Genomic DNA, 26,622 nt, shown 5'->3' on the forward strand with positions numbered 1-26,622 from the left:
AAGTATCTGTATCCGCTATGATATGTAGAAATGGCATTAATAAGAATCTAGATTTGCTGTTATCCAAGGGAAGAAGGCCTTTCCCCTGTTCAAGTAACAGTTTACGTGGGACAGCTTTATTTAGAAAAACAGAAAATAGATTATTTTATCTAAAATCATCAACAGACCCATGACTGAGCTCTGGGCAGCCTGGTCTAGAGGTTGGCAACTCTGCCTGTGGCAGGGGGATTGAAACTAGATGATCTTTGAGGTCCTTTTGAACCCAGGCCAGTCTACGATTCTATGACTTACCATAAGGACCTTACCACTAGGATTTCATAACAAGAAAGATTGCCCTTGGCAATCCTAAAATGCTTTATCCTAAAAACTGCAAATATACTATACCACCATACCAGTAATAAAATGCACGCTACTTGTATATCTTTTTGCATAATAGTCTGAGATGATGGACAATGGGGAAAACAATTCTCCTTTTTATTTATTTCTCCACTGAAGAAAAAAAAAAAATTACATGCACAATGTATTGTAACAGGTCCTGTTATTACAAATGTAAATTACAGAACTGTATTTTCTCCCTTGCAAAAGTCACGTGCTTAGTTTCACATCAAGAAATACCACCACCGTTCATAGTATCTAATTAAGAATCCCTTTTCTTTCCTTTCTTTTGCATTCAGGGAGGTACATCACACTGACACAGTAAAGAGATTACTTGCTGTATTGCAGGTGAAAAGCGAAAGTGGAAATTTTCATTGCTCCAATACACAATGCTGGTTTTAATAAACACAGTTTCAGAACAGACTGATGCTATATATTTTAGAAATCAAAATAGGGATTCTAGAATCAAGTAAATGTACACTTCTAACTTCTACCTTTGTTACACAAAAGAAACTGTGGCAACCAGCCCTTCTCAATTCTACAGAGGCATCTCTTGCATGACATTTCATATAACTCTGCCCCAAGGGAAGAAGTACTGCTTAAAATTGAAATGAGTATGAGAGTCTTATTAAGAAACTCAGCTCTCAGCTGCATTTTAAACCAAACCTTAATTTTGTCCCAATGCTCAAAAATACTAAAAAAATGGGGAAAAAAAATCCCAATCATAATGTAAAAAAATTCTTTTTCATTATAGCATTCAGCTATAATACTTTTTGAAACAAAATGGTTTATTCTGCTGAGCACAGCTGCAATAACTGAACTGTTTCATAACTAAGTTTTTAGAACACGCATGTCACCAGGTTTCTGACTGCATCTGGAAGGAGAACACGTTATCCAAAACCTCCCCATCATGCCTAAGTAATGGCTGCTTCAAAGCTGGATCTAACTTCAGTTCAGATCCTGCTTCCTCCTCCACACTTCTGACTGTGTCCTAAGGTTCAGGCTGCATAATGCTGAAGACAACTTATTTCAGTTCCTGATCACTCTCACTGCAAAGAATTTCTTCCTAATTTATCTTTTTCATGTGCATTGCTTTTTGGTATATCTCTTGGTAATACGAAGTACAGCAAGTACAGCAGGGTGCACCTCCAACCCATTCCCTTGCTAAGACACAGCTCATCCCATGCCAAGAAACTGTCCACACCACTCTCCAGAAATCTCCACCAGAGCAGACATCAATGTGGTTTAAAGCCCCCACTGAGAACCAGGGCTTAACATGATAAGATTGTTCCAGTTGTTCAAAGAAACTGCTGCTTATCTTCTGAAGTTGGCAGCCATATGCCACCTTTCCTTATTGGTCTCCCCTCTGACTCTGACCCATTTCACACCGAAGATTCAAGCACTTTGCTCCTTTGCACACTCAACCTCTCTTCCCTGTCCATCCTTTCTGAAGTTCCCTTTACCTGCTGATTGCTGCACTCCAGGCATTTGAGGTATCCCACCAACCCTCTGTGTTCTCAATGAGGTCATAACTGCAACTGTGATGCATTTCTAGTTCCAGCTCATTGTTTCCCATGCAGTACGCATTTGTATAAAGCCACTCAAGACAGGTCCCCAGTCTGACTATCTGAGGAAAAATGGAGAGCTTCCCATTTAATTCCATTCTTAAAGCAGTTCCTTGCTAGCCCCACTTCTCACTGGGTTTTGATTACCATCCCTGAAGACCCCACTTTAAAGTTCTCCTTTGGAAGGTCACAGGCAAAGCCACTGTGAAGCTGTGTTCAGAAGTTCTCACTTTCCTGCCAAAAACAGATTGTTTTTAGCTTGGATCCATTCAGTGGCCTGGTTTACACTCTGTTCCTGCAAACAGCCACTGTAATGTACTTAAATCATAGCAGGGAGCTCCAAAAACTGGTTTGTTGCAAAAGGCAGCGTACAAAGAAATAGACTGCAAATTCCCATGTTTTGGCCAGCCTCCAGGACAATGGTGCAACCAAAGTGAAAACATTCCAAACAACAAAATGACAATGCTTACGGGAAACCGTGGATATTTATAGACACATACTAATACAAATAGACACATTCCCATTCCACAGCAGACAGCTCTGTTCAGCTGGAGCACTGCATTAGCACAGCTTCTTATCTTGGGTATGTGAGCCACCTGGCTATACAGAAATTAGTGGACCTACAATTTCAACTACTTACTAACAGCTGCATCAGATTATTCAGTTAATTCTGACTAAAAAGCTGATAGACTGAGATTCATCAGATGACACACAATAAAGATTTCAAAGAAAATAACGACCTCAACAGACAGGTTATTAATACAACAGAGGTGATGCTGCTGAAAGACAATACAAATTACATAAATGGCAATCTGAAAATATTTATGTATTGGTTAAGTATTAACCGCACATGGGTTAATAGTGTACTCAAAATCACAGAGATGCACATGATTTTTCCATGCTGAGACAATACTTCAATTTGGTTTCCACAATACAGCAAGGGAACACATTTTGAGAGAACATTTCCCTATAAGTCGTCCTGGTTCCATCTGTTTAGGTCTCTGACTCTGCAAGAACTTACAAACAGGTAAATAACAATTTTCAAATAACAGCTTTTTCCTTTAGAACCAGCTCTGAATTTTTTTTCAGAGATAGATAAACTCATTAAGAAGAATATCATGCTGATGGTTTTGTTGACTGAAACTGCAATTGAATACAAATAATCTATGGATAAGAGCCATTGTTTCAGGTTTTTATTTGCCAAAATAGTACTGAAAACACCCCTATCAGTGGGATACCTTGATAAAAATAATACAGAAAGCAGAAATGCAGCCTACCCAGGAAGAGGATCCTATAAACTCCCCAGCTCCCTGGGATTACCAATGAAATTATCTTACCATAGATAACAATTAGTAAGTAAGTAATTAGTAAGTAATGTCACCCTTTTAGCCTTCAAAATGTTAACAATGGTGGAAAAAAACAAAATATCAGCAAATCTTACCTGTCGAATTATACTTTTTACACAAGGGATGGGAAGGCCTTGATAATTGGACTTGATGATCCACTTTAGGAGATGGTGTCCAAGTACTTCAAAGACCATACAAACATCTGGGACTTAATTAAGGACAATTTCCAAACAAACTTGTTAATAAGATGAACCACAAATGTTTGTCTGCTTCTTGGCTAAAGAAATCATCATTGTGTGATCACCCATAACAGAAGATACTTGCTATCATATTCACACTGCTGATTACTATACCTTTCTCTCCCAGTAATTAAAACATTTGCCTTCCATATAAACCAAATTCTGAACTGCCAGAATTTTCAGCACGAAGGTAAAAACTGAAATAGAATAAATCACTATCAGTTGTCCGATTTTAATCTGCTGATGCAAAGTTACCTGAGTCTTTATTTTACACCAAAACAGTTTCCTTTGGCTTTGTCAACATAAATGCTATAGTTGGATATGCTTTCAAAACACTATTATTAACAAAATTTACTCTTCGTAATCTTCAGAAATGGCTTTTACCTTTAACACGTGTATCTCATCAATAATTTAAGAATGTTACCAAGAAACTATTCCATTAAGCCAATAAAATTATTTCTACACATAGGTATAAATACATTTTCTTATTCTCCGCTTCACATTACTGTTTTGCAATGAGAACAGCAAGTTAAAATCTCTGATTTCTAAAAATAACTTCAATTAGTTTTCACCAGAACAGTTGTCTTAAGAGCTGAAGTGCTTTGGTGCCATTATTTTTTTAGTGAACACAGATAACAGAGAAATTTTTACAGTACTTCTCAGGAAGCATTTCAGCTCAACTAGGGTTTTTAGCCCCATTGTATTAACAAGTTTCTTGGCCACAAGTCATTTATAAACAAGTTGAAATGACTGCAAACAACCGTATAGTTTATTTTAATTCATGGTAATTTGATGATAAAATCTATGAAAAATGCAGATTACACTGGTTTCACTGACATTTAAGCATCTTTCTAGCATGGCAGCTAACGAATGAAGCAACCAAAATGAGAGGAACCAAACAAAACCAGAGAAAGCAGTTACAATCCTACTCTGCAAATGAGAGTACATGTCCCCACACTCTCCCTTCTCACTTATTACAAACTCTAAGGCTTCATAACTAATGTCAACAGACAGATGGGTGGAACAGAAACCAAATATTTCTTCCTGGGAGGATGCTTTCAAACTCATTGGCAGTCATCTCCTAGATTCCTCTCCTGGAGGATCAGAGATGCTGAGGAGTATCTTAACCTAATCTTCTGAAGACTGATGGCACATCACCAAAATCTTAAGCTCAGTAGAGCAGGAACTCTCTTGGTTGAGTAGTATGAACAATGAGAACAGTTATTAGGCCTCAAGACACAACAAGCATACCAGTTGTAAGTGTAAATGAAAGAACAGTAACATAATAAGCTGCTAAAATACCTAATACAATTAGCAAGAATAACTCACCTCAGTTTAGGTATAAAAATATACTCATAGGCCCCAACTTTTCCCCAAGAACAATGCTCAGTCACATATTACTACCTCTTTCTCTATCTCTCTCTCCCTCTCTCAGAGCATTAGAATAAAAATGTTTAAAATCTTGGCCAAAAAAACCCAAAGGTCACGTGGAAAAAAAAAAACTACATAATAAGAATTTTTTCCACACCCTCAACAGTTCACAGAAGAAAACAGAAACAAGCTTCTTCATGACACTAATGCTTTCTTTCTCATTACTATTCTAGAGCAGAACATAAATACTGTAAGCCTCGCCTATTACAAATCTTTTCAGTAAAACTAATGTTTCTAAGCAATCTTGCTCTTTGTAGTTCTGATAGACTATGACAGGATTAATGTCTTTTATCATTTTTTGTTTTGCACTGCATTTAAAAAATCTAAGCTATTTCACTCCTGTGAGTGTATCACATACTGGGCTACTCCTTCCATCTACCCTTATGTTGATGTTTCTGCACTACAGTTTTAAACTAAGAATACCTAAAAATAGCCAGAACAAAGAGCTAACTTATCTCCACAGATTACTTTTACAGAAGGTGCAATGTTTTCAAAAGGATACGTATCCCATTCATTCCAGAAATTTTGAAGTCATCGATTAGTTGTACAACCATATCTTTGTTGGGATCATTAGGGTCGCTTTCACGAACCTTAAACAAGAGGGTGAACACAGACAATTCAGGAAACAACTGACATGAGAGCAGCAAGTAATTTGCCTTCTGTCCAAAGTCAATATTTTGGAGCTTTAGGAGTCACAGTTACATAACAAATAAACTATTTAGGAAAAAAAAAAAATTAAACACTATATCCCACTACATTCTTTAATGTTATTTGTTGTTACTGTTATGGCTGGTATTGAACACTACATGAGTGATACATACACATTTGAGTAACTTTATTTCATCCAAGGCTGTCTCTGTGTAGTGCTGGGCACTTTTTACGACTTTCATTGCAACAAATCTTTTTCCCCTAGAAATAAATGAAACCAAAAACATTGTCAACAAGTGCTCGAAGCTAAAAGAGACATTTTGAAGGTTTGGAAATTTTAAATACAATATTTCATTAGCTAATGTATTCTGCTGGAATACCATAAAACTGAAACTACATGGAAAAGCAACATTCTATTAACTGTCTGCCTTATTAAATATTTTATCTCCTTGAAGCTAATGCATTTAAAAGAGGTATCATAGTAATGATATTTTTTGCTTTAAAGATGCAACAGAAATAAAAATCTTATCTTACTCTCACATGTTTAAGACTACACATAAATTCAATAAGCAAAGCTAATCTGTCAAATAAAAGTTACACGTTCCTGAGAAGATTCATAAACTACAGCCTTAACCAAGAGCAAAATAATAATGCGGACACTTTTCTGCAGAAAAAGACTGCATATATTTACATAACTTTATTAGGTGCCTTCCCCTACCCCCCCCCCCCCCAAAAAAAAAAAAAAAAAAAAAAAAAAAGTTACTGTAAACAAGATCAAGTGCGTGGAGATAAGGAGTTCACTTACTGCATATCCCAGCATAGCCAGACCGTAGAGAAGTGTCCCCATCCCAGCTTCCTAATAACATGATACCGGCCATTGAAGAGATCACCGATTTTCACTGGATGATAGCCACCTTCCATGAAAAAACAAGCAGGAAAAGATTAGTCAGGAAACAAACAATGCCTCTCAGTTTTTCATTTAAATCTTGCAGAAAACGTATTTTCCTGGTAGTATAGTTTTTCCTTTTCAAATTGTCCTGTACTATATATAGGAAATCTAAAAAAGAAACAATAATGTTAAAAACTCTGCCTTACTTGGCCTGGAGGGAAAATACTCGTGCCCTGTACATACTATAGAGTTTATTGGCACTTCTCCTTTATGGCTTTCATTTGTGGAAACATTACCATCTGTTCTGTGTTTCCCCAGGCTTATCTTCTACTTCACAAAGAGTACAGAAAAGATCTACATTATTTCTTTATCATATTTGAATTTTCTCCAGCCAACGATTGGACGATTGCAAAATCTCAGCAGAGACTGTTTTAATTCCCACTTGCCTTCTACTAAATAAAAGTGGCAATAAAATACTTCACCAGAAAATATTAAGGACAATTTATCGATGCTCTCCTGCTTAGATCCTGAGCCACAGCAGCAGTGCATCTTCGCAAGTCTGAGGCTTTTACAGAGATGAAGCTGAGGGAGCAGGCAGCTGCAGGCTTAGCCCAAGACCACATTTTAACCCATCTGCAGGCCAACCACTCAACCACAGTGCCAAAGTCCCAACTGATGCCCCAAGCCCTGCTGGCCAACCCCACAGCTAGAACTCAGGTTTCAACACAGTGTGAAGTGGCTGTAAGAGGTAGAGGTGATGTCCACAGCTCCACTGTGGGGCTTTTTCATAACCTTTCTATTTCAAGATGCATTCTTAAGCTTGGGAAAGAGAACTGATCACACAAGATTATTATTTGGACCTAATACACCAATAGATGTTCACAATTCTGAATAATCTGCTAAAAATAACGCAGCTACAACTCTCCAGGATGTTGCCCATCTGCCAAGCGTCAAGGAATTATCTCTTTGGCTCCTTCTGGTCCTTCAGAATGTCACGCTCAACTGGCCTTTGGCAGAACCCTTCACTACTGATTATTCCACTTCAAATTAGGAAAAGACTACTTCCCCTAAGTTGCTGTATTTGTTTTGAGATCTCCCAAAAACCTTGCTAGCACTGGAGCCCAGCACAAACAACCATGTCAATTTATTACTTAATTCCTCGGATTTAGTACAGGGAGTGGGCTCTTATCCCCTTATCTTGGAACAGCAGCATCGAATCTAAAAATATTTATATCCTTCCTTTGCTAGTAGCATCTTTTGCCTTGACAGAAGTTCAGGCATTTATTGGTGAGCTTCTCACAAAGCCTTCCAGAGCAGACTAATAAATTTAATACAATTACATGATAGAATTATAAAGATTACATATTTGATAGAATTATAAAGTTCGGATAATATATTGCTGATATGAAATAACATTAAAAACAAAAGCACTAATTTAAATGTCTACTTGGCCATCCCTGCAGAAACGGCTGAGGATAAAAACATTTCAAAATTTGGATGAATATAATTATATTAAAACAGTTACCAACCGGTTTAATACAAACAAACAAAATAGTATTCTTTGACAAATTCTTTCCATAAAACTCTAGCCAGGATGATCAAATAATAGATGTGAAAGTCCAGAGAGCAAGTCCATTATTCTACCTTCCTATTACTGAAAAGGTTTACATCTGTGAAGCACACCAAGTCTGCTGATCTCACAGCAAGGATTATGTAAAAAGCTTCACACACAATTCAGCATCACAGCATTCTCTCTTCTGATTTTTGTCCTGCATATATCACTGCAAGAAAACAGTGACAAAGTACGAAGCCTTATCCTCTGCATAAAAGTACACAACACATAGATTTAACACCTCTCCATGGTTTGCAGTGCAGATTTTAAATTAAGCAATACAAAAGTTTCTGAGGTGTTCTACAATCTGCTTATTGGTTATTGTTACTGGTAATGTAACAATGGCTCTATTCAATCATTCCTGAACATAATTATATGAACTCAGGAGACTATGCCGATACAGGTTGGCTTAGCAATAGAAATCAATAAATTTGTTTAAGGACTAACACATTAGTTTGGTAAAAGCCATCAATGAGTGCCAGTTCTAAAACTTCCCAGTTCAGCTTTGCTTGGTATGTGAACAGCCTTGTTTTTCTCAATGATCCTGCTTCACAGAAGCACTGAAGTCACAATGGAGTACTTTTATCTTTGCATCCACCAGGTGCAAGGACTTTTTCTTGAGTTTCACATAAATTGTTTGGCACTATAGTGCACCAAGATACAAAATTGCTTACTATGGTGTAACAAGCAATGGGAATTTGCCAGGTGGGGAAAAACAGCTAAAGGTCAGTCAAAAGTCACCGTGATGAAGCTGAAGGAGAAAAAGGGGGGAAGAAGGTGGTCATACAACCAGTGAACATGAGTATATATTAATGAGCTCCTGGACAAGAATGAATATGTATGCCAATGTATCACATACACATGTTTTAACTATCTAAATGTAGAAGCTGAACTCCAGGAGCGTGTGCTTGATTTATTGAATCTGGTACGTATTGTGAGGAATAAAGGAATGTCAGATTTCCAACAACACATTGGAGTTAGAGAGGTTTTTTTTCTTCCCAAATTTCAGATGACCATGGGAACATAACATCACTTACGCAGCCCTCTGTATGGCAAGAAAGGTATAAGTAGATCTTCAAGCACATAAAAAGGCTAGAAGTGATTTTTAAACTAAACAATTTCCTTTTTTGACCAAGTAACAGCATTAACACTCAGCAATGAAGAACCTACTATGTGTGCACAGGTTGTGAACAATCAGGTAACAACACAGTTAAGTGCATTTTAAAAACCAGTGTAATCCTATGAGAAATGCAACTACTTAAGTTCTTTGTGATACAGAACTTATTTCCAAATACTAACAACCAGAAGGCAGAATTAGAAGTTTGAGAGAAATGATGTATTTTTGTAAAAACAACACTGGCATTTGAAAGTATACAATGTGTAAGTGGTACTACTGGTAATGTAACAAAAAATCTGTTGTGCTATTCACTACAGCACACACAAAAAAAAGTCTCTCACACAGCTAGCGAGCTACAAGCACTCAAGAAAGAGGGTCAGAAAAAATGAGATCATTATTCCTAAATGTCTCCTGAATGTATTGGTAATTGTAGCTGGCTAGTTCTATGTTTGTATAGGGAATTATTCCCTTTGTGAACTGGATGAATGGGAGACATCTCCAGGGGGCGAAGAAAATGATCAGAGAAGCAAAGAATTCCGATTACATCCATGACATAACGAACTCTTAAAAAAATCTCCAAGTGTTTCAGGGCTGCATTGTCTGAGTAGCCCTTGAAAAATCACGTAGTAGGAGTTTTGACATTTCAATTTGTCAAAACAAATAAACATTTAAAAAGCATTTAATCTAAATTCAGAGTCATCAATAGCAGTCATTTCTCAGATCTCTCCATCATTTCTCAGTCAGGCTCTGGAGGAAGGTCCAGGGGAACAAAGGTTAGGCTCCTTAACACAAATGGCTGTTAGTTCTTTCTTTCACACCAGGTGATAATTCAAACTAATCCAATTCCCTGATGAAAAATACCATTATGACTGGGAACTATTTACTAACCAGCATGTAACATGGTGAAGATGAGAGCTCAGCTCAACGTAAAATATTGTCTTTTATATATATATATATATATATATGTATATATATATATATATGATAATCAGTAACTATAGCAATCACTGAGTATTTCTGTTAACAGGTAAAATGTTTATTTCATATACATAATATATGTTTATATATTTATACACTATAAATATGTATTATATGTTTAACATAAACCCTCAACAAAACTGCCCTCCTATGAAATTTTAGACTGGGGTTGAGAACAGATGAAGCATGCTCTGCATCTCACTCAAAAGTCCTGGGAGATTGCTACTTTGGAGATCAAATTAGAAAGAAAAGAGAGATTTCAGTAAACTGTGATGGCTTCCAAATATTTACCTCTTACTTCATAAACATTACCCAGGACAGTAAAACACACTCAAATGGATAAAACATATTTCAAAGAAATTTGGAAATAATACATCTAAAAGCCATCCCTGTGATTCTTTACTAAATAACTTATTTGGTCCTCAGATAATTAAACAAAGACTGTATCGTTCCATATCTTCATGGTCCAGCTATTCCACTCAGATTCTTACACAACACGGTGGCCTTCCCTACAGTTCAACCTTAGCAACGTTTAAAAATGGAAGCATTCTGATCAATCTTACCACAAGTTACAGCTAGAGAAAGCATGCACTGGAGCAGCAAAAATGCTGTTCTCACAGAAACAAATGATTATGACATCAGGGTGAGCCACAGCTTGAACCATCTTAAATGTACTTCCATCACTTCAGAATTTCAAGATTACAGGAATGCAGAATAACCTTCCAGTGCATGGAAGCTCCCCTTATTTTCTGAAGAAACAGGCAAGTATTCTTAACATGACGTGTACTTCACTGACAACCGACTGGAGTTACAGAGACTCTGGAACAGGTGACTTACAAGCAAACTATAAATCTAGATTTGTTCTTTCTTTTTTGTGATCCAGCCACTCCAGATGGTGATATTTTGTAAAAGATAACGGAACACAGACAACAATGGATTGTTTGAAATTAAATGCAGTCCTTACTTCAGGGAAGAATTAAGCAGGGCCAAGAAATGCTTAATCTCAAGTAGATACAGATGTTTACCAGTAAACAGATGTTTAAACATCAAATCCATTCTTACTCACTGATGGAAGATGTTACAGATACCAAGAGTTATCATAAGGAATAAGCATGTTGTAACAGAAAATTTAATACAAACGTGTCTTCCCTATGAGTTTTCCTTTTCTCTGCTGCAGGCTTCAAAATCTAGTTTGAGTTTACCGTTTGGTTTTCGCTATTGGAATTCGTAACCCATTTCAACACTTGAAATATCACATATTAAAATATGTTCTTACACTGAGATGAAAATGTCACTTCCAATTATTCGATATGGAAATACAGAACAGCTTATTCCAAGCTGGGAGAAAGGATTCCTAAAATGGCACATCTGCAGGCTTATAGAGAACCTTCAGGGAAAGACAGCATCATAACTGATACCAAATTTTTCTTGATTTGAGGAACGTGGAATAACAGATAAAGTCAATGTATGTCAGTGTTTATTGGCTGTACTAAAAGATTAATTCAAGGCACTAAGTAATTTTTGACAGATCTCGTATCTATGATGATTCTTGAATACACTGTATATTTTACCCTAATGGGAACAGGCTTGGAGCATTAGTGTTCACACTATACCAAATTAAAATACTGACACTGTTGTACTGCAGTCCTGTTCTTATGCAAAAAGTTATCTGCATTCACCTGTTACTCTTATGGTAAAATCTGTATCAATAATGATGTAAGTAACATCAAAAGCTAAAGAAATCAGAAACTAAGATAAAAACACAGAGAACATTAAACAGTGCTGAGGTCTGCAAAAACAGTGTACAAAAAGAAGCAGATACCATATGCTGGTGCAGGTATGAGAAAGAGAAGATACAGATCCCAATATATGTTTAGTTGATGACAAACGCATGAAGGTATTTTAGAGTACATAGAGGAGATGTTTGTTTTAGTTAGGATATTTGTTTCTCTTACAATCAATATCAATCAGGGAAAGTTTATTCTTATAACTACAACAGACATATAGTATTTATGTATCTTTTAGTTGCAAAATGCAGGCATAAGCTATGGCTAAGAGAAAAAGTTGAGCTGAAGACAGCTGTGGAAACAGTTCACAACTTCTGTGTAAGTTCCATAAACAATGACCAGGTCCTTAAAAACCTCCCCGGAACCCGGCTGAAAATGTGCATGATGCCCACTACCCCAATGGACAGCACTGGACTGCACCCACCTTTACAATAATCCGCGGGATCCTCCTGCTCCTCATCGTCAGACCCGAGGATCTCCTCCTCTGGCTCTGGCGGGGTGGGCTCCGGCAGGGGTGGAGGTGGGGGCGGCGGTGGGGGCGGAGGTGCTGAGGGAACTTTCTGCTGAGGCTCTGGCCTGGAAGAGAAAGAGAAGATGCTTAGTGAAGGGTCTGGTCAGCAGGTAGCTTGGCTGTCCAGAGGAGAGGGAAAACACCTTGGGAAATCTCATGTCCTCACTGGTATCTTTACCATCATCTTGTGATGTCCCAGGAGGGCACCTGACTGCAACAAAAGCAAGTTTCCAGTTAATCTGGATTTATTCACTAGAATTGCTTGCAGAAGACACAGACAGCATAAGAATCATGAATGTTGGATCAGACCACCCAGACACCTGGTCCAACCACCAATCCATCACCATCATGTTCACCAAGCCATGTCCCTCAGAGTCACATTTACCCTCTTCTAGTGACTCCACCACCTCCCTGGGCAGCCTGTTACTGATAGGGACCAGAATCTTGAATTCCTGATGAGTAACTGAGATGTATGACCAATGTTCTTAGCATGACTGAGAAAAAGTATTTTTAAAAAGACACCAAGAAAATCAAGTTATTTAAAATCTCTTTGCTGCTAGCTGAATGAGAAAAAGGTATCATTAATACCCACTAAGAAGCCATTTTCTAATGTTGCCAAAATAAACCAGGCAACTTAATACTTTTCCTTATCTGTATCTGCTGTCAGGACTATGAAATGCTGTATCGGTACAAAAGATACTAAAAACTGCTGTTAGTAAAAAAGAGAAAAATTAATCTTCTGATGTAGCTCAAGAGCACACACATACAGAACTTATGTGCATCTGATAAATGGAAAAAAACAAACAACCAAAGGACACAACCAGATCAACACCAACCAAGAAGCAGTTTTCTAGCTGTCTTTCATCTACAGTTCTAAAAAAAATAAAATAGGAAAATGAAAGTTGTTACTTAAATCATTTCATATCCGATTATGCTTATAGTATTTCTACATCTACTCACATTCAGAAACGCGGTACACGTAAAAATGAAATCCAGACTTGCAGAATACTTGTCAAATAGTCAAGAGAACATTCTCCGATATCTCGGGTACTGATACTGGGTTATTTTTGATACTCCATGAATAAGAAAAATATGTACTTGCAAAACATCTTAAAGTATTTGTGCCACCATGAGCTGCTACAATTTGTATATAAATTCATCCCTCAGATCTAAGCTGTCTCAAACCCACAAAACTAATTAACAGCACTTTATCATTCAAATAACCTCAACTGAGAACAACCCTTGCAGTTCGTTAATATCTAATCTCCTAAAACTCAGAATCAAGTACATCCTTGATCACAAATAGAAAACATATTTACATCCATCCACACTCCTCTATTCATTCTTCTCATCATTGCCCACCCCTGCATTTTTTTTTTTCCTTTTACACACTGCAATTGTTCAAGAAAGAGCATTTGGAGTAGAAGAGTACACAGTTGGTCAGAAATAAATTCCACTGGCAACGTGCACCGCCTGCACAGCAGCTGCTATTATGCTTTTGCTTTAAAGGACATTACTGGAAGTCGCATGCATACCAAATTTATCTGCCTGAAATTTCTTTCAGAAAATATCATTCTTCTATTATTTCAGTAAATGGTCAGATTATAAAAAGAGCACTTGGAACTAATTTATTAATGATATACAATGGTTATACAAGACAATACGTTACGGTGAGAAACCTACTCAAGGTAGATAAATATGTTTAATTTTTAACCGTGTAAAGTTTAGGACCGAACAGAAACAAGAGAAGGGAGCCATTCATAAGATAAAGAATGAACATACTTCCATGTGCTCCTGCTTCCATAAATTCTACCTTTTTTTGTCTTTATCATTCCTCTTCTGTTCTTCCTAACAGGTGCCGCTATATTGTATGATGTGAGTAAAACAAATAGACATAGAGAAAAGGAGGTGCGGCACATCCTCAGACCACTGTTCATCTCCCTACACCTTAGACTAATGCATTTCCACCAGTCTGGTCTCAAGAGGTCAGCAAACCAATCGTCCATGTTGGCAGAAAGCTTTCATCCTCTTAAAAACAAATCACTGTGAAAGGCTCTGCATTACAAACCTTGAAACCCCATTTAATGGACACAACATCATTTTGGATACCCAGATCACATATCATATAAAGTACTGAAATATTAAAAATAAAAAAGAAGTTAAATAAAACACAGTAAAACTGCCTGCACTTACATTATGTATCTCAAACAGAGTGTTAATCCAATCCAATGCTTGGATTAACAGTTTTGGATGGTACCATTATTTTACCTCATTCGGATCACATTTTATTAGTTTGGTCACATAAAATGACACAAATGCAGCAAGATCAGTACCTGGAGGGTAGGGTGATGAATGTGGTACAGGTAATAATTCAATAAATTGACTGAAACTGCACTGATTCTGTTATTTAAGCAAACAACTACCAGATCTATTTATTTACATAACATAAGTAACGCTTTAAAGAGAATTGGAAGCATTACATTACATTACATTTTGTCACTCATGTTGAAATAACTGTCAAGGAATACCAAGAATTTCCCTCCAAGAGATGAGAGGAAGGAATTTATTTCAAGGCAAACCAATTAGCAAAACAGAGCTGCTTCTGCATCTTTCTCAAATTACTGTATCTGATTTGGGTTCGAAAAGGTTACTTTTTCCTGTCCACAATCCATGCTGCACTCGGTATCCTAGAATTCAGGAGCATTTTCCTATTTTCCTTTGCCTACGTCAGGAAGGAAGGACATAACTTTATTTCCTTCTGGGGTGATTTATGGTTTTATCTGCAAGTAACAAAACACTGATTTAAACTGAGAACAATCTTTGTTCTTTTAGCTTTGCTTTTACCTTTTAAAGCAATTAAATGCTACTGTGTGAAGAAGGGTGATGGAAAGAAATGCTGCTCTGATACACCAGCCTGACTCCTGATTCTGTATCACTGGCTTCTTTTGCCATCTGCCTGCTTTAGTTTAGGATTCTTAGCAAGGGATGTTGTTTGTTTACTGTTACATTTCTGAGGTATAGGTGAAGTTTTGCTATTTCTTTATCCTTCAATTGCAAAGATAAGATACTATCTACTATGTTGCAACGATATCTTCCTATCTGAACTACGACACGAATGCACACTTTGTTCAGCCTAAATTTCCTTTTTTAGTACAGAACTTCTTAAAATTCGAATTTATTTTTCATTAAGTGGATTTTAGCGCATCTTTGACATGAACAATTCCGACATTAGGTAGGTTGTGAGCAACAAATAGACATGCTACCCTCCACTCCCTTTTCAGAAATACAATAGCAAAAAAAAAACCTATCATACCATAAGCTATTCAGCAGCTGCATTATTTTGAGTTATAACTCTTCTTAATTTCCTAAAATGTTGGACGCAATGACATTCGTTATATAACAGATGCTTGCATACACTAAATCTATTTTGCTTTTTTCTGCAGTAATCTCTTGGTACTCTGTGGTCTACCACTACTGGGTTATTCATCGTCATCCAAGCATAAATACTTGATGAAAAGAAGACGAGACACTATTTCTAGACTCACAATGTTCTGTTAGTGGGTATGCAGAGGACTGACCACCTCCACAGGCTACAATGACAAACCTTACAAGTATATTAAACTAAGCAACAACAAACAATTAGCAAACACTAGTCAGGATGTTTTTATATTTTAATTGCTCCCTTTTAAACACACCACAATCCAAACAAAATACAATGAAATCCTATTTTTAACTAGCTCTTAGAGGGATTTTCTTTATTTAACAAAAGAAAAGCTGAAGCATTTCTGCCATACAGTGAACACAAAGCTGAATATGGCTAAATGCTAAAAGGGGTCTCAGGAAAATCAGTCACCCACTTTAAAAACGACTTCGAAACATATTTTATTCTCCCCCACAGATCATAGTTGGACCATGTTGCTCCAGTGCTTATGCAATAAGCATGACATTAAAGCCTGGACATGTTGAATAAACTGTACCAAGAGAAGTTCAGGAAGGGGTGCCCACCTTCGTTGTGGTGGGTTGTTTTGCTCTGCTTCTATTTTGGAAAAGGTAAAACAAGAGCAGTGAGGGTGACTAAAAACACGAAACGCCTTCCATATGGGAAGCATCTGAACATACCAGCATTCCTCAGCCAGGAAAACAGTCAGCAGAGATCTATAAATTCTTGAGAGGAGCAGAATGAATAGGAAGTGTTTGTTCACTGCCACACCCTACACAAATCGAGTCAATTTCAGAAAAAACGCTACATAAAAGTAACTTACTTCTGCAGTATGATGTTAAAAGATAAAGCTGTTTTGTTATTGTGTTTTTTTGTTGTTTTTTTTTCTCCAGGATACTACCCAACTTCTAAGTAAGGATCAATAGAAGTAATGTCAGAAAAGCATACTGGTGGCTCCCACAAAACCGCCTTTGACTCAGGAAGGCCAGCAGCCAGAAGCTGCTGGATTTGGAGAGCTGAGCACACAGGGGCCCAGTCCTGTGCCCTTCCTGAGGCAGCTGCCTTGGCTGGGGGAATGCAGCCACACCACGGGCTGACCCAGGGCAGCCATCTCACCCTCAGACACACCTTCCTCTTCCTCAGCAGATGAATCATTCATGACTAACACATAAAACAGGACAGAGGCCTCTTTATCCAAAACACTCATCAGATGAAAAAGATGTTTCTATTGTTACTGTCAAGCAATGAATAAGAATGCATTGCAGGCAGGACTGCTATACAGTGAGACTATGCAAAAAAAGCAGCAAGGTATTCTCCATGTGGGAAGGCCTAACCCAGGGGGAGACCTTTGTGAACAGCGCAGGCAGGATGAACTACTGGATTTATTAATTTAAAGTCTACACTTTGGTAACAAAACTTTACCTTGAACACAACTAATGCCTGCACTTGATTCTCTTGCCATTAGAAGGGCACTGTCTCAAATGGAAACAGTTATGTGAGAAAAACGTTGGAGAAGTCAGAAACTCATGAAGTAGGCTAAGAGTCGCCTCAACCTAAGGGGAGAAAAAAAGCATCCTTAGATTTTCAAATGCACAAATCCAGGTTAGTTTATTTGTTTATAGAAAATGTGATTAAAAAGATGTTAAATGACTCCTTCATATATTTAATAAGATAAAATTTGGAAACAACAGTATTCTAACAACGTTATGAGTCTCCCGACATGTTCACAGAGGCTCCTTGGGGAATTTCAAATTGAAGAGAAAAACAAGGAGGTGGGGGGAGGCTATGAACCAGAAGAAACATTCTGTAAGCCTCCTAATGCTGAGACAGGAGCTTTACGAAAGCTCTGAGTGGGTGTGGGTCCATCTGGAAGGAGCTCCAGCAATGTTTCCCTCCAGCTCCAGAAGGCAAAAGCTTTCGTGCTTCAGGGCAGGACTACCAGGTGCTGCCGAGCTTGAAGTCTGAAATCTCTATACACAAGTCTCTTCCAGCTACTACTAATTGCTCAAGGACTCAATTATTTGGATCTCTTTCTCTTGTGTCCAAATGGTATCTGCTTTACTAGTTGAACTCTTGCCTATTCTTTTTCCCAAATGCATATTTAGCTTAATTAGACAAGTGACTGCTAACAGTGAGCTCTCTGAATGTGAGACAGATTCAAACAAAGGCTTTCTAAATAAATTCATGCATAGATCAAGCAAAAAAAAAGCCATGAGAGATCAAAACAACCCCTAAGTTATTGCTCAAGGAACAAAGCAATGTATTTCAAATAAGATCCTAAATGTTTTGTTAGAATTATGAATAATTTTAAATTTTAATAATATTTATACATTATTTGTAATTCCGTATTGTAATAATTTGTAATTATACCAGAGATTACCTTACAGTTTTTGCAATCGAAGACTATAAATCTAGAAGGAGTCGCATTTTTAACTAGCTCCAATGGGTTTTTTGAGTAAACTGAGGCACCCTGTTTGTGTAAAACGATCAATTTGTGTTCTTATATTAGTGCCAAACAATACAGTTTCCAATTCTAGAATATCCATGTGTTAAACAAAAACAACAGACTGCTGCTGTGTCACAAGCATGAAGCAGTTTCCACATCTGGTTGTTATCAAATAAAACTATCATTCCTGTTGGGACTGTTAACATCACAGTATCCATCACAGCACTAGCAGAAACCCCTGCTGGAGCAAAGGAGGCTGAAACACAATGGATTCTCTAACCTCAACTAAACACCAACACAGAAAAGTAACTTTTCATTCCCTTCACCCTTCTGGAGGCAACCTTGGGCTTTAGTGTACACCAAAGTCGAATTAAAGTGCCAAGGAACTCTGCCTTCCTTTCCAAACAATGAGTGCTATAAATAAATACAAGGTCAAGTAGCCAGTGCTGCAAGACTCCGCATGCTTCCACCCCAGCCTGGCAGCACTGTGAGACATCTTTTTCCACTCCTGGCCATGGAGTCACTCCCTTGCCTCAGCACTGCAGATTACGTAGCCATGAGGAATAACAAACTCATGACCTGAACTTCTCACTGTAGCCATGAGATTGGCAGAGCCCACTTCAGAGCTGGAAGGAACCAGCAGTAGCCTAAAATTATAACAGATTACATCTAACATGAAACAGTGTGGTCTGACAGGTTGCTACATCAGAGAAGGTGGCTTTTCTGGACTTTGTCTGAGACAGTAACACCGAGGTTCCAGAAACAAAAGCTTTCAAGCTCTAAAAGTCTCCCTTCAAATTGTGCTCTCAACAGCTGCAGTTCCATTAACATTTTCTTATAACAGCAAAACATTCGCCAAATCTACCCAGGAAACCTCACTCTTAACTGAATTTACCAGGATTTCTCCTCAAATGCTGGTTTCTTGCTAAGTTCTGCCTTCCAGACCAGCTGTCCATAACAGACTAGCAGAGGAAAAAGTCAACAGTCTAGAAAAACACAGGATCACCTGGGGACATAAAAAGAAATCTCCTGGAAGTGCACTCAGCAGCATCCAAACTGCCCATAGCTTGAGCCTGCAGTAAAGTGTTGTAAAGGTTGAGAAAGTTATATAAAAAAAGAAATTGCACCACAATTTCTAAAAGCCAAAGAGGAGAAATACATCTGTGGGATATGTGCTGATCGATGGAAAATAAAGACTTTCTTCAGCAGGTCACTTCAAAACCAATGCATTCTATTTATTTCAGTGAAAACTACAACAAAGAGCACAATAACTATTTGATAGAGCAAATTCTCAGCTACAAAACACTGTTTTTCAACATAGCCACCACCATTAGCTGTGCATTTACACCAGGGATGAACAAGAGCCTGCATGCTGCACTCATAACAGTGTGCACCAGGGAAGGTGACCCAAAGTCGCCGTCACCACTGCTGAAACACATCACCTGCCACCTCACTGTGCTCACATCCACTGGTTGGTCTCCCCAAACGATGAGTAAGTGATGATGAACATCAATGGCTGCAATGTTTTCCGCATGGAGGAATTCAATTCCCCACCTCTGCTTTATACATACTTCCATGTCAGCCATCATTTTGTCAGACTGCCCCTCTGCTGCCATCTATCACACGGCAACAAAATACAGCAGAATATGGGTGGGAAGGTTCAACCTCTATTGCTATACCACCAGCATCCACTTCTGATGTCACAGGCCAACATAATAAAACAGGAGTTACCACTTTTAGAGCAGCTCTTGTATATATGTACCCTAACACATGCCAAAATGAAACCTCCACTGGAAGTCACTGCTCCACAAAACCAATAAAAAACTGGTCAAAAAACCAAAGCAGTCTCACAGCCTCCACTGAAGCTTCACCTTCTTCAAAATCTCCTGTGAGAAGAGTCCCTTCTCATGCTGTGTGGCTGCTCCTCCATCTGTCCATGTAGGTACTTCAACTTCTGACTGGAAGGCCTTACAGGAAACACGGGCAGGCAGCTGAGGCTGTGGCCACTGTTTTGCTCGGACTTCTTTTTCCCTATTACTATAGTTACACTCTTTGACAGTTACTTCTAACAGAATGAGTCACAAGTATATAAATGGAAATTAACTTTTTACTTTCTTTTTGATATGCTACACTGTAGTATTTAATTTTTTACTTTCTCTTTGTCTAAATAATTATAGTGTTTCTACTCTATTAATAAGATACAATCAGAAAACTTGCTGCTTGTTGTTTCAGAGTCTTACAGTTGCTACTAGCAACAAATTTGCAAGTTGTAGAGGGAAGACTGGAGAAACATCTTCTGCTCTCCCAGTGCTATTTGTCCCTTTGGAACAGAGTAGATCCAGCTTTATTTGGCATCAAATGTCTCCCCAATCAACAACCCAACAGTAAAAGCCTGCAGCTTCCTTAGAATCAATATAAACATACACGCACTACTAAATATACATGCGTTATAAACTAAATGAAAGCAACTATGATAACCAAATTGAGCAGGAATAAATCAACAAATACAACCCTTTTAACCTGTTCAGCCCTTTTTACAGCCTTTTCACCCCTTTTTTCCTGTTTAGCAGCCTCCTAGATAAGATTTAATAAGAACAGTGAATCTGTAATTCCTCACTTATTACCAAACACTGTCAGCAGCAGCGCATCCTTTGCTTTTCTTCTACCCTACTCTCGCCCTAGGAAAACATAAGCCCAATTTCAGATGATCATCTCAATGCTAATAATAATAATAATAAGAAGAAGAAGAAGAAGAAGTACAACTTACTGACATTTTTCGTCTTCATGCTTGCTTACTGTTTGGGAAGCTAAATCTATAGGGCAGGGGGATTAAGGTAAATAGATAATTAAGGTAAGGTGTTGGGGACAAATAGTGGGAAACACAATTGGAAGGCAGGAAACAGAAAAAGGTAAGAGCCTGAAGGAATTAGGTTACATTACTAAGTCAGCAACCAGAGGAAGCCCTTTATCTGCACAAATACAAAGTAGTAACTGTATGTAATAGGAACAAACTAAACAAGAATTCAAAACCTTTTACCTTCAATATTAGTCACGTTAGAAATATGTCTGCCACTCAAAGCAATTGTGCCAGTTTTTGAAAGCTGTGAGAATCTTCTGTTTTGGATACAATATATGTGGGCAAACACAATATACGAGCATATCTACTCATTCATATTAATTGAAGTATTCTTTTGCATAATGGAAATTCATAAAACAAGTAGTTGCAATGTTCAGCATCAGTCAAAAGTGAGAAAAAGGTCCAATTTCAGATATATGTGTTTCAAGCCATTGCATTCAAAGAGTGAGTGGCTGGTTTTAACAGAATCACACAACAGATTGTGTTGAAAGGGACCTTAAAAGGAACCCTCTAGTTCAAACAAACAAGGTATTTTCTTCCTGGTCTGTACAAGTCTGCACTGTCCTAGCTGGGCTTTCCTCAATCTGAGAGACAGTTCATAGCAGTGAAAATAAATGGCAGCTGGCAACCTCTTTTGGACACAGGACCATGACCACTCTTCAGCTTTGAGTTACAATCCAAAACAGTGACACCAACTAAAATGACGCTGGCTGTTAAATATAGAGACTGACTTTTCATCCCCACTATGTGCATTTTCACACCATAGCAAGACTGACTCAATGAGGCTTTCTTCATTTTCTTCTTGAGTAAACCACCATGCCATTTATGACATAGTCGTTTTATTTCCTTGTGTTAGTAGAGGTGGTAGCAATTACTACTGCTCAGATACTTGCAAACACCATTTTATTGGGATAACTGTTTGATAAACTGATACAGAAGAAAGAAAACAGTAGCCTCAGTTTCTGAGAAAAGTAAGTCTTTTAAAGTGCCTCGCTCTCAGAATAAGTTTTCCACTTCAGATTTTTTACTTTTTAATGCAAAGTTAGAACTGATCACTTGCCCAACCACCATCTGTGTCTCCTACAGATTATGGTATCTTCTATTTATTTGATGCAAACGTCACACCATATGCTTCCCAAAAGCAGCTGCATCCACAGTCCTATCTTGTCTCACATTCCTACAGTGCAGAGGTCATTACTCCTCTTTGTGCAGATCTGCTCATTCAACACTGACAAGGAAATGTCTTTCAAGTCCTTACTCCCATCAACCTTATAGTGAGGACCTTATGGGCTGTAGGGCTCATTTTGAATCTCTCCATCTGAAGCTTGCAGCTTAAGGTCTGTTCCTTTAGTTGGTTCTTCACCAAGCAGTGGCTGCCTCAGAAAAATTGGTTAAGTATTTAAGAGCCCTGTCCAGCCAGCTCAGCTGGCTTGAATGAGGCAGTTTTGGTTACCAAAAATTGTGATAAGTCCTTATGAGGTTTTCAGAATCTCTTTTGTGTCAGCAAGTCTGAGAGCAAGGATTATCCAACCATTAGAGTTGCATTTGGTGTGCTCCACCTCACAGCATGGATGCTGGATGACTCACTTATCAGAACATTCCTATTTCTAACAATAACAGAGATTCTAATCCACAGTGGAAAAAAAAAAAAAAACAAAAAAAAAACCACTCAAGGAATTCCAGCTGTCACAGCATCCCAGATGGACATTTGCTCTTGTAGAAAAGATGTAACTGTAAGGATGAGCCTGCCTCCCAGAGTAAGAGACTTCCACAGCCAGGTGCCCTGATACCAGAGTGCTGTGACTGAAGCTTCCTACACCACATCAGTAATTTGTAAGCCTCGGGAAAGGCAAGATCATCTAGCAAAGGTAATTTCTGAACTCAGTTTACAAGAGGAAGTGGATAGCAACTATTATTTGGTGGGAAGTTATCACCCCTATTTCACCTCTCACACAATTAAACCTGTATCTGCACCTGACCACTAGGCAGAGCTCTCAGAAAAACTGAAGAACTTTCAAGATTTCAGGTTTTGAAAGTCAAATGTCAAAGATAATCAGCATGGCACAATTCAAAACAGAAACAGGCTGGTGCTGAACTCCTGAGGACAATTAAGGACGATGACATTATATCTTCAAATCCACGGTACACTAGAAGAGCAGAAACTGAGATCCAAGGAACATTTTAAGTTTACTGTTGATGAAAATGGAAATACTGAGGTGTTATGGTTGTGGCGCAGCTTTTGATCTGACTGGTGCTAAAACTAAGACATGCTACATATGTTTGTAATGTATTGCCTTGAGTTTCACCGAGCTGAGTCTGTGCCAAAGTCAGCTAAAGTCTACTCTGGCATTGGCTCAGTTATTTGACAAGCCTCAGTGAAGTCTTCAAGAAGCTATGTAGGCTACCAGCAGCAATGGATGGAAAATAGCTGAAGGGAACTCTGAGCTGTATCACTGTTTCAGGAGAGGAACTGAGCAGGCTCACCTCACATTACGTAATGATAGTTACTGCAGAGGCAAACACATTTTTCTGCTCCTGAATTAAGATACATGTGCATTTGGTATGAACATGGGTTTTCATTGAAAGTGCTAAGCTTCTCAGAAGGTGAAACAGAAGCTGAATGCAAGATGGGATGGGGCTATTCTGCTATAAAGCAAGACATCTTTAAATCATTAGCATGACAAGGCAGCCAAGCCTTGGGCAGCAGTAAAATGCTTCTGTGTTTAATTCTGTTTGGTATTGAGTTTGAGACATAAAGAGATTGTTTCCCCCTCATTTAGCCTACTTGAATTTCCACAAGGTGCCTAGTTACGGAAAATAAGTTGCCTTTAGTTATTTGATGAATTCCTGCTAGGGAATACCAGATAAAGATTAGCTGTACAGTGCTAGGGCTGGGGAAGAAAGATGATTCATTGAGATGTACAGAGCCTTTCACACTTCTGAAGAATACTGCTTCCAGATAGGTTTATCTTCTCAGAAGTTTCTGACTTCCCAGAACATCCCACTTCACCAAGGTAGAACTTTACAGTGTAGGTGGCATAGAGAAATGCAAAGAGATGAGCAAAGCTTCACCTCAGACCACTCCAAGATAAGAGAGAAACAACAGGCTTCAGAACTTCTTTCCCTTAGATACTCCTTCATTTGGTAACCAAATGAAAATGCAGCATTTCTAGAAAGCTACCTGATACCTTTATATGGTGTTTCTTCACTCCTAACTTTTCTTTAATATCAGATGAAAATAACTACCTGAAAACCTTGTCAGGTGTTCACAGATATATCTTCTAGGAAGACAAAGGAAGCAGCCTTTTTAGTCTGTTTTAAACACTGTCTTCACTGTCTTTACCTCTGTGTGATGCCCCAGTCTACCCTGTGAGCATTTTCACAAGGACACAGAAGACAATTTGTAAAACAGATATCCCAAATTCTTCCAGTTTCATCTGACTTCCACTTAGGAATCTGCATACCAGATACAACCATTCTTTAAAAAACAAATACTAATAGTACCTAATACACAAAGGGCAGGCAAAAACATACAGTGAGGAGCAATGGAGTAAGACTTTACTGAACAGACTTCAGCTAATAAGGGGCCCGAGGGCCTGGTATCATTACCATGTTTAGTGCCAGGGGAAAAAGAAAATGAAGAAGTCAGGGTAAATGTTCTCCTCATCCCTATGGTTGTGTTAAAAATAGAAAAAGACATATTAAGTCCCACTGAAAGATAACAGAAGATTGCCATAAGGAATGAGATTTTTCTCAAAATCCTCAAAGACAGGAGTGGAGATGGTTAAAAAGTGGATAGAACACGCTAGAAGGCTGGGCCAAAAATCAGCCTGTTTTGTCCCTGTTTTGACACAGTGCAAAACCCCCTTAAATATGAAAAATTCCTTCCGATTTCCATGCAAATGCATCAGTAATAATTGTGTATATATTCAACAATGCTCTTCTGTAACGTCAGAGAAACATAATGAAAATACATTTTCTATTGCAAAAAGCAAATAAGAGGTTTCTGTTTCCACTGTTGGGCAGATCTACCTCTTCAATAGGTTTATAACCATTGCTAAATGTTTTTGTGGTTTAAAACATTTCCTAGCTAAAAATGTAGGTCTGCATCTCCTCGCCTGCATAAAAATACCAACCGCAGGCCTCCTCGCAGTGCCTCGCTGTCACCATGGAAACTGGCCCTGCTTTCCTCTGCCAACACGGGCTCTGTGTGAGCAGGAAAAGAGCTTAAGTCATATTTATATAATATGCAACAGAGCCCATATATGCAAGGTTTGTGATTTCATTGGAGGCCTGCAGACTGGTTAAAGTGGCTTCAAGAATTCTTGGATTGTTTCATTCAGACATTCAGAATTTATTTATATTACTAGCCCCAAAATTATATCGTAGGAAATATATCTGGAAGTGGAATTATCTATTCTCCTTTTCGTTTTTGATCGATGACACAGGCAGGCCCCTGTTTTTTTAAGTAAATAACATCATGTGTTCTTGCACTGTATCATGAAAAAAAAAAGAGATTTATTCCTTAAAGTGAGACAGCTCCTACATCTTACTCTCAAAAAGCCACATCAGATGACTAAAGACTTGTAACAAAAAATTTAAACAAAGGAAGGCGAGCTTAACTTTCCTTACTTCCCTTGTTTTAATATTCTCCTCCCCTCCCTGCCTCCCTCCTTCAAACAAGGGCTGGCAGGGCCCTCTGTGTCCCTCTGCCCAACCCCTGCCCCAGCAGGGACACCCAGAGCAGGGTGCCCAGGGACACAGCCAGGCGGCTTCTGGAGACTTCCAAGGATCCGCTGTGCCAGTGCTCAGCTTTTATCATCCAATGTGAGATCAGGATACTCAAACTTCCAAAGACCTAACAACAAAACAAATGGTTAATGTCCCAGACATGTTTTCAATACCAAACCAACTTAATTAGACAGCTTACTGTAAACAAGAGTTAGAATGGAAATTACTCTCAGAGTCTATTTAGATGGCTGGTAAATGCTGTGAATGTTTTTAAGCTTAGAAGAAACAAAACATTTCCCTCACCTCTGTCAGACTTTCTCTGGACACTTTTTCAAGGGTAAAATATTTTGAAAAAAAAAAAGTTTTTTAAAGTATTTTTTCTGTCTGGAAGAATTTCTGACTAGAAATATGAGAGGAGGAGATGGACCCACACACACATTACACCTACACAGCCTCAAGGAGTCTCAAAGCCAGGTTCAAGTCAATAAGACACATGATACGAAAAACAGGCTTTAGTTCAAAAATATGTAGTTCTGACCTATAACAAAAGCCAATACTCAAAGTCTATTGCCAGAATGCATTGCCTTACTCTTTCTCATCTATACAGCTTTTTTTTCCAAATCCTTAAAGTTGCAAACATTAGCTAGAACA

The 26,622-nt window shown here is 38.2% G+C and overlaps 1 protein-coding gene across 4 annotated transcripts in view; it reads right to left on the reverse strand.

Annotated features, from left to right (window-relative positions):
• The window catches only part of SRPK2 (SRSF protein kinase 2), a 123,166-nt gene that overhangs the window by 26,433 nt on the left and 70,111 nt on the right, over positions 1 to 26,622 (reverse strand). For all 4 annotated transcript variants that reach the window (XM_015886025.1, XM_032442347.1, XM_015885950.2 and 1 more), the window contains 5 exons: positions 12,412 to 12,563; positions 6,410 to 6,518; positions 5,778 to 5,865; positions 5,459 to 5,546; positions 3,382 to 3,488 (listed from right to left, as the gene is read on the reverse strand). In XM_015886025.1, coding sequence (XP_015741511.1) covers positions 3,382 to 3,488; positions 5,459 to 5,546; positions 5,778 to 5,865; positions 6,410 to 6,518; positions 12,412 to 12,563 — 544 coding nt within the window. The remainder of the gene's footprint in view (positions 1 to 3,381; positions 3,489 to 5,458; positions 5,547 to 5,777; positions 5,866 to 6,409; positions 6,519 to 12,411; positions 12,564 to 26,622) is intronic.

Source organism: Coturnix japonica, chromosome 1 (assembly GCF_001577835.2).
Source record: "Coturnix japonica isolate 7356 chromosome 1, Coturnix japonica 2.1, whole genome shotgun sequence".
NCBI classification, from domain to species: domain Eukaryota; kingdom Metazoa; phylum Chordata; class Aves; order Galliformes; family Phasianidae; genus Coturnix; species Coturnix japonica.